Consider the following 14,902-nt stretch of genomic DNA (forward strand, 5'->3'; position numbering starts at 1 on the left):
GTTATAATGATTTTTAAAACAATATATTCATAGTCAATGTTAAAAGTTATTGTTGGTGGATTATAACAATAATCACTTGGTGACATACAGTAGCAAACTACAATTGAATCTACACACTTTTGTACCATGAACCGATAAAACCAGACATCTATATGTAAGCTACTGTATTCTGATGATAGATAAATCATCTGATTCTAAGATCTGAAAGTGTATTTCTAACAGTTCCAGAAATCCATAACAAGACTAGGAGACATCTGTCAATTTGTAAGATCGGTGATCTGTGTGTGTGTGTGTGTGTGTGTGTGTGTGTGTGTGTGTGTGTGTGTGTGTGTGTGTGTGTGTGTGTGTGTGTGTGTGTGTGTGTGTGTGTGTGTGTGTGTGTGTGTGTGTGTGTGTGTAATAACATGCCAGCCTCCTTTACCTTAGCACACTGCATGTGGTTACAGCCTTCATTCTTCTGTATTGGGGACTTGCAGTTGGCACAAGGCTTGGCGTTGGAGAGCAACCACAGGCTGTTGGCTGCGTCCTCATAAGCTTCACTCACACCGGCCACTTTAAGAGAAGCAGGGGGAGGGAAATGGAACAAATAAAAGCATGATGAGACAGAATGAGAATGGTTATTACACTGTCCCATAAACAGACTATTGCAGAGTGGAAAGTTGTCCTGGCTGCCTAATGTGTATTTGCTTTTAAGATTTTCTAACGCTTCCCAAGATGCCTATGAGCCCATGCAGACATCCATACATGCACACTCTCATATAAAAAAGAACACACACACACACACACACACACACACACACACACACACACACACACACACACACACACACACACACACACACACACACACACACACACACACACACACACACACACACACACACACACACACACACACACACACACACACACACACACACACACACACACACACACACACACAGTAAGACAAAAAACACACAAACGGACGGACAGACACATACAGAAAAATGATCTGTTGCCAATGCACCTCCTCCATAGTCATAGCCATTTACAATGCCTAGATAAAACAGAATATGGGGAAATCGAAGGGGAGCATAGTTTCAAAACAAAATATTTGCTTTTATGTCACCACTGCAAACTGGCAATTTGGGGGCCATCTTCACCCATTCGATTGCCTACAGTCCTACTAAGGCATTGCATAATGTCATTGTGTGAGCTGTTCAGCTAAATTAATAATGTATCATCCACAAACTGTATTTTAATCAGCTTAGCTTTAATATGTTTGTAATTACCGGCCAAATTAGGGTGAATGCCAAACAATTTAGCTCAGCACTTGATAGCACTTGATACACAGCCCACAAATCCAGGCATGTCGACGAAGATGCATTTCATCTCAATTTTTCATTACGACTTATCTCTAGCTGACTGACTGGCTGGCTAACTGAATGAATTGGGTCAGATAAGATTCAATAAAGCTTTCCTAAAAACAATAGCACTGACAGATCAAGGGTACAGACCCTAGGGCCAGATTCACAATGCCGTTTACGCTCGTATTTTGATAAATGGTAAATGGTAAATGGTGCATATATAGCGCCTTTATCCAAGGCGCTTTACATAGATTGTGCATTACACATTCGTGGGGTATTATGGCAGTTGCCATCCTTAATAGCTGCATTACTGCCCCCTTCTGTATATCTCAGTATCTTTACTAATATATTCCAGACTTACTGATACAATGACTTAAGCTTCTAAAAGAAATACTGCTGCTGTAATAAAATTGAGGAAATACACTCAATAGTGGGGCGACTGTGGCTCAGGAGGTAGAGCAGGTCGTCCAATGATCCATGGGTCGGCGGTTCGAATCCCGGCTCCTCCTGTCTACATGTCGAAGTGTCCTTGGGCAAGACACTGAACCCCAAATTGCTCCCGATGTGCTGGTTGGTACCTTGAATGGCTTCCCCCGCAATCGGTGTATGAATGGGTGAATGTAATGCACAATCTATGTAAAGCACCTTGGATAAAGGCGCTATATAAATGCACCATTTACCATTTATAGACTGAATGATTAACTATCCCAAAAATAGTGTACATTTTACCACTACTCATAATTTAAAACTTCATAATGAAATCAGAATTCTTAATATTTTAAGCATAATGATATTGTAGCATCGTGATATTTGGCCATAACCCCCTCCTCTGAGGGAGCTACCTTTGGGGAAGGGGGTTGTTGCCCAGACTGGTGAACAGTGAACTGGTGAAGCAGCGTTCTTTTTTTCTGAATCGCAGTGGGAGGGAACGTGACTGGAGCCTGTGGGTGAAGTTATGTGGCTGCACAAGCAACTGAGCGTGGAGAAAGTTACAAAGCACACCATTGCTCCAAGGTACGTTGTTTGTTGTTTATTAGACGATTGATTTAACCATTTTTTTGTAAAAGTTGACATTAATAGTATGATTTAGTAGCAGGGAGGGTGAATGAGTGACGCTACCGCCGCTGCTGCCGCCTCCTCCTCCTCCTCCAGAATGTAAACATTGACATGTGCATCATGTGCACACCCACGGGAAAAGGAATAAAAAAAAGATGCTCCAAACGTTCTGGGTACCTATGAAGCACTGTTGCAGGACGCCCAACAGCAACGTTTCACCATGGCGTTATTATAGTATGAATGTTGTTGATATGAATGCTTCTATTCGTCTTCGGAAAAACGCTGACATAACACGGTCCTCAGTGGAGGATCGCTGATAGTAGGGGCTGTTTGTTCTGCTTAATGGTATCGAGGCAGGTGCGCGAGTGGGTGGGGCTTACTGCAAGGTCTATTCTGCGAAGAAGGGTTGAAAATGGGTGAAGTTATCCTTTATAAACATTGTAGGGCCATATAGGTAGGAATCCTAATAAATGCTGCACAAAACAGTAAACACTCTTCAAAATTCCATAACATTTAAAAATGTATCATATGATACTTGGCAGTGTCGTTTCTGAAGACGGTACAGTTCCCCGCAGGCAATAACAAAATATCCCATCAGTGCAGAGGATTAAGAACCCTGAGTATTGTTACACTAAGCCGTTGCCATGGGTGTGGCGTTCTTGATGTGTCAACGTCAGCAATATTCCGCTGACATTTTGCAAGTTTGACTAATGTATTACCCACGACTGCCATAATGGGCAAAGAACTATTATGTCCTTATTCCCCTTTATTTGAAGAACAGCGTAGACTGGATAGGGCACACAGCCAGAGAATAAAATAAAATCAATGCCAGTGTTCTTGTGGCGGGTTGTCCCTTTTCATTAGACTCTTAGTGCCACTGCTGGGTCAAACTTGCAAACACAAATTGATTCTGCTGCTGATAAACATTTAAGTTTACCACCCTCAATGTAGAGGCCAACATCTTAAAACGCACGGTACTAAACATTGGCCAAGTCTAGACTGGTCAAGTAGCTACTCACATTCTTCAGGTTCCATCTCAGACACCTTATGTAGCCACATCTTCCATGTATCACAGTCACAGGGCTCATGAGCCTCACCATGACACTCCCTGAAATACAGAAACACAAATACAGAGAAATATACTTATACATGGATGAGAATGTAGAGAGACAGATGGACAAAGATGAACTCAATGCAGATGGGACAGTTAAAGGCGTAGTGAAATGTTTTTCACACTTTTAGACCATATCCGTGGCAAATTCTCATTTGTGTGTTTTTATATCAAAGTCCATAAAAATCTTTTTTTAATTACTTCCTGAAAACGAAAACGTGCTGCGTGATGACGTGTAGAGATACACGTAAAAGCCAATAAAAATGAAGCTCACCAGTTTAATTCCCATATCTGCGCGATCGTCAGAACACAGGTGCTACTGATTACAAAAATTTTAATCCAAGTATTACTCGTTTTCAACCGAATCATCACGCTAAAATATGTATATAGGTTGTGTACAGGTTAGGAAAAAAATCCCCTGTTTTTTCTGCCGTCTCTCTGTCACTTTGTAAACAAACCACTGTGCATGAGACGGATGTATAGGACTCATAGCCTGGAGGGATGCAACGCTCTGATTGGTTCATAAACTTCAGAACCAGCGTTTCAAGGTGAAACTTCAAAATAAACTGCCCACCATTTCCGTTTCACTACTCCTTTAAACAAAGACGCAGACAGAATGAAGACACTACTAAGCACAGTTGAAAAAGATGGGGAGACAGGTATAGCAGTAAGGGAGACAAAAGACAGACGGAAAAGCTAAGAGACACTACCATAACATAGTCATCATACGTTGTTTTGTTTATTCCTAATGGACTGTTCCCAACTTCACACCCTGTTCTTGTGACTAGACAGAGATTGAGTCACTGGTGAGCATTAATTTCACAGCACTCAAGATGCTGTAAGCGAATATACTCAACCCCCCAACACGCACACAATTTCAGGACGTCATGTCAAGACAACCCTTGAGTAAGAGTGACAAGTGAACCAAATGGCTGCTTGCAAGAACCAGATAGCAGGTTGCAGTGCAGTGAAGCATATGTCGATGATACTAAAGGTGGTGAGGTGGGTTGGGGTGATGGAATGAAAGTACGAAGCTAGGGAGAGATAGTTAGAGAAGTGGTTCTCAATCTTTTCGGTATTCAGTAGCCCTTTCCCTGGTTGTATTATATAGAAATTTCACGAAATACCTTTCGTTTATGGGTAGGTTTCCTTCAAAACCTAGCTGCAGAACATTATTTTATGTACTCCCAGGACAGAAAATTCTAGAATTTTCGCTGTCCTGGGCTCTAAGGGTGACGTAGGAAGCCACGCCTATCCCGTATAGATACCTGCGTGGCTACGTCAGCCCTCATTCAACTTTTCTTCTGCTAAGCTGCGAGAACGAACTTTAACATTCCAGTGTGTGCAGGGTAATATATCTCGCAAACTCGGCCGAGAGATTAATTCTTTAGGACCGTGAGATCTCTGGCACACTCTCGAAGCAAACAGAAGGATACTTCTCGAGAAAAAAAGCCGAACTTCGACACAAGTGAGTTCTAGGCAACTTGTTGCTACGCTAGCTTGTCGAAAAAACAGCTCGCGCCTCTTTTTCTCTCTCGCTAAAGCTAGCGTTTGTTAGCTTAAAGCTATCCATAGTTAGCTTAGCGCTACTAGGCAGATACGCCTGTGGTCTACTATTACACGCCACGAGGAAGATAAACCTGTGGCTGTTAAGCACTCGGACTCCTCTCTCTACAAGCAACCATGTCGCTGACGAGGGAGACCCAGCCCGGGGAAAGACGCCATCGAGGACAGCCGGTGCCCGCCGACTGTCAAGAAGGCCCCAAACAAAAGACGTGCTCCACCTGGGGATGCGGGAACACGATGTCGGGCAAAGACGGGCATGACGAGTGCATGTATTGTCTCGGCCTCACCCACACCCGTGAGTCCATGGAGGAAATCGGTCCTGTTTGCCTCCATTGTGAGAAAATGGACGACGACGTCCTAAACAACAGGCTCGGACGTGTCCAAAGGTATTATGACAACTTTGCCGCCCACGGACTCCGAGAGAGGAGCCCCACTCCTCCCCCGCGACGAGCTCGCATACAAGTCCCGCCAAAGGGGCTTTGGCCCCGCGTCACCACCGGAGAGGGACAACGAGCTACCCCGAGACAGAGGCTCGACTACTCGGGCAACAGAGCCCCAACCGGAGCCTCTTCTTCAAGAGCAGCACCTGCCGGCGCTAGCCGAGACAGGTACGCTACTTCAGCCTCTGCAACCAGGGCTCACGAGGCCACTGATTACGAGGCTCATGGCGCGAGGCCAAGGGATACCTTCGCACCGCGCCGCTCTTCCCCAGCTCCACGTGCTCGACAACACGTCGTGCAGGCCACCATTGAGTGCCCGCCCAGACATACAGCTAGACGCAGACAGCCTGCCGTTGCACCCAGCTATATGGTGGACCGCCTGGACCCTTCCCCAGACCGCGCAATGTCTCCCGGTGGGGAGCATTGGACTACCAGGGAGGAAGGGGAGCTTCGTGATGACGAGCTCCCTTCCTTCCAGGAGCAACTCCAGGACTACCACGTCCTGGACGAGGCCTACGCGGACGAGCGAGATGGCCATGATGACCTCTCCCCCGGGGACTACGTCAGCACCACTCGTCGCCCCTTCGACGACCTGGATGCCATGGACATACAGGAGCACCAGCAAGCCAGGGCTCCTGTCCCCCCGCCTCCTGTACCCCCCATGGATGACTCCAATATTTACGAGATATACAGGAAGGCTAGTGCACGTTGTAACCACACATGGCCTAAGTCAACTGTCAAGGTACTACCATGGGAAGGCAGGACTGATGAGTCCGCCCCCCCCCCTGCACCTAGAAGACAGAAGCTCCCTATGGCACAGGGCTTCGAGGAGGCCATGATGCACGCCTGGGACGAACCCCTCCTGAAGGTGGATTTTCCCAAGGCCAGCGCCAAGGGGCCCAACGACATACCAGATAAACAAACCCTCGCCATAGACTTCATGCCAGCTATGGACAAGGCTATAGCGGCCTACCTGGCCAACCCTGCAGCTCCTAGAGTGGATCACCACGTAAAGGAACCGCAGCTCCTGTCCAGCAGCGTGAGGGAAGCCTCAAAACTGAACAAGTGGCAGTATGCACACATGTCATTCGTGGCGAAGGCCCTCAATGCAGGAGCACTTCTCCAGGGTTCCATGAAGAGCCTCCTCATTGAGATGGGACAGAAGTCCATTAAAGTCCAGCTAGCGGAACTGCCAGAAGACCTGGCCGAGTTACGCCGCCTGAATCACGAGATGGCCACCCTCCAGAGGGACTCCACTCTCCACAACGCCAAGGCAATGGCATGTTCCATCCTCCAGGAGAGATGGCGTTGGGTCGATCAGACCAGCGCCATCTCCCTGGAGACAAAGAAAGAGTTTGTGGCTGGAAATATCCACCCAGACAGTATGTTTAAGGACGCTCTGGCCAAGATGTCAGAGACCATCCAACAGCTCGAGTCCTCCACCAAGACGATGAAGGCGCTCGAACCGCTGGCCAACCAGGCCGCCCCGGTAGGCCGCCCCAAGGCTAAGAAGGCACCCTGGAAGGCCAAGACCGATGACAAACCCAGGTCCCAGGACCGGAGCGGAGATAGACAGCGACAGCCTGCAGGCCGAGGCAGAGCAGACCGCCGCACCTCTCCGCCGCCCTACAAGGCCAGGAGCGCTCCCAGAGGCCGAGGCCAGGGGAAGCGCAAATGACCTGCCCGGGCCGGGTCATCTTCCCCACCACACTCAGAGTTCAAGGCCAGAGGTGGGGATCACAGATCTCACCTCAGAGCCTGCGCTGAAGCGCTTAAGGGGGCCTGTACACAGTGCTGTGAGCACCGTTGTACAGACCCCGAAAATTGTTATGTGCAATTCACATGTGTATGTTTTTCCACGTTGTTCAATAAAGAAAACAAAAAAACAAAAAACACAAAAAACAATAAAACCAACTCTGAAGGGCATAGGCCCAGTGGGAAAGATAACCCACACTGTGACAGCTTTAGCTGTCACAGGCCAAAAACTCCACGCCAATTTTTTCCAAACTCAATACCGAAAAAATTCACTAGAGGGAGACATTTCACACAAAGTAAGTCTTCCCCTAGGCAGGCCATGCACCACGCTGACAAGCACAGGGAACCCTTTGTCACGTCATCTGTCACAATGGCGGATATCCGGGGCTTCCCCGTGGATAATCCGTACAATTCAGACAGGATACAGGCTACAGTTCGCCTCGAAACCGCCCACTTCCAGGAAAATTATTTTCTCAGAAGCGAGCGGGCAAAAGGCCGCCATTCTGCAAGAGGAAATCAATTCATTAATGCAGAAAGGCGCCATCACAGAGGTGGCCCTCGACCAATCAATGAACGGTTTTTACTCCCGCTATTTCTTGGTAAAGAAAAAGGGGGGCGGACTCCGTCCCATTCTAGACCTGAGGGCATTGAATCGTCACTTAAAAAAGCTGCGATTCAAAATGCTTACTCCACCAGTCCTCCTACGCCTAATTCGCGAAGGGGACTGGTTTACGTCAATAGACCTGCAAGACGCATATTTCCACATTCCGATTTACCCGCCGCACAGAAAATTTCTGCGCTTCGGGTTCAGAGGAAAAGTGTACGAGTACACAGTCCTTCCCTTCGGAATGTCACTGAGTCCCAGAGTCTTCATAAAGTGCACCGCGGCAGCTATCGCTCCGCTCCGACAGCAAGGGATCCGTCTCGCTACATACGTAGACGACTGGATCCTACTTGCAGACTCTCCACGAGAAGCACTGTCGCACACACATCGTGTGCTCAGCCACCTCGACTCGCTTGGGTTTATAATAAACCACGAGAAGAGCATGCTTATGCCAACACAGTCAATAGACTTTATAGGCATAACACTGAACTCAATCTCTTACACGGCCCGCCTGAGCCAAGAGAGAATAGACGCAACACTACAGTGCGTGGCGTCATTCAAAAGGGGACGCTCGATTCCTTTTCATGCATGCCTCCGGATGGCGGGGCTAATGGCCTCTGCGGTCTATTTAATCCGCCTAGCAAGGCTACATATGAGACCTTTCCAACGATGGATAGGCTCTCTACATGTACCAATGCACCGTCGGCACCAGAAGGTAACAGTAACATCACAATGCATACTAGCCCTTCAATGGTGGTCAGACAGGAAAACCCTCTCAGAGGGCGTCCCCATGGGAAAGCCTCTGATCAGGAAAGTCATCACTACAGACGCCAGCATGACAGGCTGGGGAGCCACGATGGAAGGACTCACAGCCAGAGGTTTATGGTTGGGGCCACTACGTGCCCTTCACATAAATTACTTAGAGCTCATGGCAGTCTTCCTCGCCCTGAAACACTTCGAGCAGCGCATCCTGGGTTGCCATGTCCTAGTCAGGACAGACAACACCACGGCCATGTGCTACATCAACAGACAAGGTGGACTCAGGTCCCCTCGTCTTCATCAACTGGCTCAGAAACTGATCCTGTGGTGCAACACACGCGTCCTCTCAATAGTAGCGTGTCACGTCCCAGGTCTTCTGAACACAGGGGCAGACCTGCTGTCCAGAGGACCTCTCCGCTACTCAGACTGGTCACTACACCCTCATGCAGTGGCCCAGGTCTGGAGCAGGTTTGGGAAATCCAAGGTGGATCTCTTTGCCACAGAGGAGAACACGAAGTGTCCCCTCTTCTTCGCAATCAGGGGACCATCAACGTTGGGGCTAGACGCTCTGTCACACCAATGGCCCAAAACCCTTCTCTACGCCTTTCCCCCGCTATCCCTCATCAGCCCCACTCTGGACAGAGTGAGGACTCAGGGTCTGAAGGTGCTCCTAATAGCCCCGTCGTGGGGGGTCTGGAGGTCGGAAATAACCCCTCTCCTCTACGACCAGCCGTGGAGAATTCCCCTTCGAGCGGATCTCCTCTCTCAAGCGAGGGGGGAGATCTTCCACCCTCACCCCCAGGACCTAGACCTATGGGTCTGGCCCGTCAAAGGGTGATGTTGACTGCCGTGGGTCTACCTCCGAACGTAATCGAAACGATTCAGAAAGGCAGAGCCCAGTCAACAAGGGACCGTTACGACACAGCCTGGCGCGTCTTCGAGCATTGGTGCTCACGAAGACCAGACCAAACAGTCCCCTACCAGGCCTCAGTGATCGACGTCCTGTCATTCCTGCAGGAGCTCCTAGACAACGGTCTAGGCCTCTCCTCAGTCAAGGTCCATTTGGCGGCAATCTCTGCCTGCCACCCAGGCTTTGATAACCAGACGGTGTGGAAGCACCCGCTGGTAAAACAATTCATGAAGGGTGTACGCAGGGAACATAGGACATGCAGATCCCTCGTTCCCTCGTGGGATTTGTCCCTGGTTCTAAAGGCGCTGGCTACAGCACCCTTTGAACCACTACAAACCGTGAGCCTCAAGCTCCTAACCCTGAAGGTGGCTCTCCTGATCGCACTCACGACAGCAAAAAGGGTCAGCGACCTACATGCGCTCTCGATCTCTCCAGACTGCATGAGGTTCGATGAGGGGTCGACCAAGGTCACCCTAAAGGCAAACCCCGCCTTCATTCCCAAAAATGCTCTCTCAGTGTGTGTGCCAGTGAACCTACAGGCTTTCCATCCCCCGCCGTTCTCCTCTGACGAAGACAGCAGGCTTAATTGCCTCTGCCCAGTCAGAGCTTTACGCATATACGCGGATAGACTGGCTCCCTTCAGACAAGGAAGCCAACTCTTTGTGTCCTGGGGTGCCAGGACCAAAGGAAAGCCCGTCACGAAGGTCACTATCTCTAACTGGATAGTGGAAGCCATCCGTCTGGCCTACACTAGCCAAGGCGTGGATTCCCCTCAAGCCCTGAGGGCCCACTCCACAAGAGGTGTGGCAGCTTCCTGGGCACTCTACAAGGGTGTCTCCATTCAGGAAGTCTGCACAGCAGCAAGCTGGTCTACACCCTCGACTTTCGCCACATACTATAACCTAGATGTGGCAGCGCCTTCGCTAGCGCACGCGGTCTTGGGGGCCGCTGCTCAGTAAGGCATCAGGGCAGCATAGCGCTGCCTCCTGCTCTCCACAAGGACTAGGTTCTGGACCCAAAAGGGTCCGAGCCCCTCCCAAAAGGTTTACCTGGGACCCACTGGAAGTTCAGGTCACGGGAGTTCATAAAGTCCCATAAACGAAAGGTATTTCGTGAAATTTCTATATAATACAACGTTAAAGGTTACTTTAGTAACCACGGTTGTATATATAAATTGAACGAAATACCTTTCGTGGAACGCCCTTCTGTTCTCTAAAGCAGAAGAAAAGTTCCGAATGAGGGCTGACGTAGCCACGCAGGTATCTATACGGGATAGGCGTGGCTTCCTACGTCACCCTTAGAGCCCAGGACAGCGAAAATTCTAGAATTTTCTGTCCTGGGAGTACATAAAATAATGTTCTGCAGCTAGGTTTTGAAGGAAACCTACCCATAAACGAAAGGTATTTCGTTCAATTTATATATACAACCGTGGTTACTAAAGTAACCTTTAACGTTTCTGAATCCAAATACCACTACCACCTTTACTAAACTACAACATTTAGCTTAGAAAAGACCAAGAGCAAGAGACAGCTAGCATATGATGCTATGAATGAACTAAATGATAACCCACCTTTTGAAGAACATAAGATTAAGAAAAGGAATGAAAGTTGCCTCTGAGTATTTAATTTTAATTGTGGCCATAACATTTCAGAAACTCCAATTTCGATTTTCGTTAAAATACTTTATTCCTTTGATTTTTGTGGTGTTGCATGAATCAAATTGGAATGTATGTACCTTTTGGTAACAGGCCACACCAATGGACGATGGTGAGAAAGACTGTGAAAGACTAATTAATTCTTTCTTGGCCCATGACCAATCTTTCTACAAAGGGGTGTGCCAAACAGAGCCTATTAACAGACAGACAGACATGGTGAAAAACATTAATTAACATTAATTTCATGTTTGCATTAATTTCATGTCTGAAGACCCACCTTTTCAGACTCCATCATGGCCCATAGCACTTATCCTACCCCCTTAGATAGCACTTTTTAGACTTAGATAGCATTTGAAACAGACTTATAGCATGGCATGTAGACAGCACAATAATTGCATTGTATATAGTCATAGCACATCATAGTAGCCTACATATGTATAGCATACAAGCATAGTATAGTATATATGTATAGTTAATATGTATAGTGTCTAGGGATGCCAAACGACTCATATTTGGCCAATCGATAAATCGAGGCCGCAAATCGACGAGTCGATCGACTTTTTTTCCTATTTATTTTCCATTATTTTTTATTTTTTTATTTTTGTTGTTGCTGCGCAGCAGTTGAGGAGAACGCAACTATGCATTCCTTTAAGCAACACAACTTCTGCAGCTGCATCCATATGTTTAGAATTTGCATCAATGATCAAAGCCCAATAATAAAAAATAAACTTTATTTTGTAAACAACGACACTGAAGGAGCAGCGGCGCTATCGGCTGCTATGCTATCAGCTAGTCCCAACTCAAGTGTCTGCAGCAGCCTGTCACAAGTCCCGTAATGAACTGATACGGGACGCACGTTGTTCCGTATTTTAATGTCGGGTCGGGGAATAAATACAGTATGAATGACGGCGGGATTTATTTGACAACGCTGTCCTGCTTTCTTCACGAGAAGAGAAGAGCGCTCACAGCTCAGAACAGAGCGGACCTGTCTTTGAGCGTGAGCAACAGTGAGCAATGAGATGCGAATTGCGAACCTGGGGTCTGGGGGCTCAGAGCTGCAGCCATTGGCTCATGATACGAGCACACGACCAATGGGACAGAGCATTCAGTGTTGCTAAGATACCCTTCCCCTTCACCCCACACCCTTGGACGATGGCGCTCTAACTGCAGCCAGGGCATGCATGTGAGGTGCGGCGCTGACAGGCGCAAAAAAAATAAAAAATAAAATAAAAACGATTTTTCGACTCATACGTTTTTGAGTCGCGGAAGGCATGAGTCGAAAATCGAGTCGATTTTCAACTTTTTTCAACATCCCTAATAGTGTCATTATATAGATATGTTCTAGTTACGTTCTTAGCTTACGCATGTTTCTTGATAAATGCATTTTATATATGTGATGTATTCCCATACTTTTGTTCCTGCCTAATGTAAATCGCTCTGGATTAAGAGCGTCTGCTAAATGCCTAAATTGTAAATTGTAAATTGTAATGTTTGCAAGATGTTTATGTGCATTTGTATGTTTATTTCGTGTGACTTTTCTTTTATGATGTGATTGTGACGTGAGGTTCGAAAAAGTATGAACTCAAGATGTAGTCTAGTAGCAGCAGGCAGCATTTCAGGTCTGCATGGACCTTTAGTAAACATTCAGAGAATTATTATGGCTTTTTGGGGGGTTGCTTTAAGCAATAACATAAGATATTCAGTTGGTCTGGCAATATTTAAAAAGTTGAGAACATTAGGCTAGTTTGGGTTTACTAATGTTTCGTGCTGGTTTATTAAATCAAAATTAAGCTGCCAGTCTCTGGTATTGCATGTCAAAGATTAGAGGAGAAATATCTTCAAATTTCTGCCAGCTTTTCTGCAATTACAGTTCGCAAACCTTTAATGATACCAACTCCCCAGTGAATTATAATGGAAACTGACCAGCAGAAGAGGTGGCCCTTGCCACAGTCCACAGCAGGAGCCCTGAGCAGGGGAAAGCTGAGAGGGTCAGAGGCCCCAGGACCGTAGGTGCTCAGACGCACAGCTCGTTCACATCCTGCCCGGGGACACCACCTTATGGCTGGGTTGTTTTCCACAAATGCCTGTCAACAAAATCGGCTCTGAATTAGAGGTTTTCTATCATTTTTCATTCCCCTGCTATGGCAGATTATGCAACATTCAGAGACAACTTGCTATATATTGTCTATATACATATATATATATATCAGTTTTTCTGCTATGGTACAAGTTACAATATTACATTTTCCACAAATGGGGGGAAAACATTGTAACACTGTAACAAAGTCTTCACACTGCATTGTATTAGTAAGGGCATTTTATCAGGTATTTGACCAATCTGGGAACTAAATCATTACCAAGAAATGTCTTCACCAATGTGTTTCTAAAGGTGTCTAATACCATGTACTAAAAGATTGAAATTCAACTCCTGGGGGAAATATGAGTTATTAGCATAATATGTGACCAAATTTCATCATTCTTTAAGTAGCATGTGACATATGAAACTAGGGGGTTTCCATGATTCCGAATCCATTCCAAGCATTAGTTTTGCACAAAAAACACTCCTTGGGCTAAATTCGGCCATATCCACTGCTGACCTCATCAAATTCTTGATGACGGCTATGGCTGTTTTCCTCCCAAGGAGTGTTTTTAGTCCCCAGATTTAGTCCTCCACAAGTTTCTCTAACTATATGAAATGATCAAAGTATTAAAAAAAAATACTGGTTAAATTTTACCTTATACATAAATATTTCACTTAATTATATTTTTATAGATTTTTCATTTTATTCCCAATTCAGTCGTTATGCCAAATCCCAATTTCCCGCTGTCACAGCTAACCCATACTGGTTGGTTGGTAGAGTAAACCTACTAGTTGGTCTTGGAGAACCTGTAGAGCAGTGGTTCTCAACCTGAGGGCCGAGTCCCCCAGGGGGATCCCCAGTGCCCCACATGATTTTTGGGGGGTCCCCAGACAGTGAAGTGACAATCCAAAAATAAGTAAACAAAGCAAAAATAAGACCATTACTGTATCAAAAGTAATTCAACTGTACTAAAAAAAAATGGTCAAACATTGGCCATTTTGTCAAATAATATAAGAAAGAGACAAAAAAAGCCAATCTGCTATTTTCACACTATATGTGCAATGGAGTCAAACAAAATTGAATGCCTTAACTCCTACATTCCAAGTGCTTGTGAGGGTGGGGGATCCCCACTTCAAATATGATTCTTTTGGAACCTGAAAAGGTTGAGAACCACTGTTGTAAACCACTGCCATGCAGGTGCTTATTTTCACCAGGTGCTTAGAGTTTCTCTAACGAGTTAATGTTAACGTCTGCAGAGGAATACCCAATCCATCACTGTGCTGCTCCGTGCTGAACAGGCACTCCAACCAACATACAAACACTCGCTCTATCATCAAGCACACAATTTGCATGGTACACACGTCAATGTAAGAAAATCTAAATAAAATGTATTCCCATGTATTCCCTATATCTGAAATGAGTAGCCTAACAATGCACCGCAAATAATGTTACATGCATTCTATCCATCTAATAAACACCCGACAGTGAAGTCTCATTATTACAGTAATCACTAATCTCTTATCCAAATCTGACATTGTGGAAATCCACCTGACCAAACGTTACCAACTTTGTGCAATATTTTTTTTCCTTTTTTTTAAGATTAAGCAGGTGTCTTAA

At 46.2% G+C, this 14,902-nt stretch overlaps 1 protein-coding gene across 1 annotated transcript in view; it reads right to left on the bottom strand.

The window, feature by feature from the left end:
• LOC306924150 (ankyrin repeat and IBR domain-containing protein 1-like) overlaps positions 1 to 14,902 on the bottom strand; it is a 56,672-nt gene that overhangs the window by 21,109 nt on the left and 20,661 nt on the right. Inside the window, exons 9-11 of the mRNA XM_079502521.1 lie at positions 13,128 to 13,288; positions 3,425 to 3,513; positions 422 to 552 (exon numbers count right to left, since the gene is read on the bottom strand). Coding sequence (XP_079358647.1) covers positions 422 to 552; positions 3,425 to 3,513; positions 13,128 to 13,288 — 381 coding nt within the window. The remainder of the gene's footprint in view (positions 1 to 421; positions 553 to 3,424; positions 3,514 to 13,127; positions 13,289 to 14,902) is intronic.

The sequence above is a fragment of the Electrona antarctica genome (genome assembly GCF_951216825.1).
Source record: "Electrona antarctica genome assembly, chromosome: 6".
Classification (NCBI taxonomy): domain Eukaryota; kingdom Metazoa; phylum Chordata; class Actinopteri; order Myctophiformes; family Myctophidae; genus Electrona; species Electrona antarctica.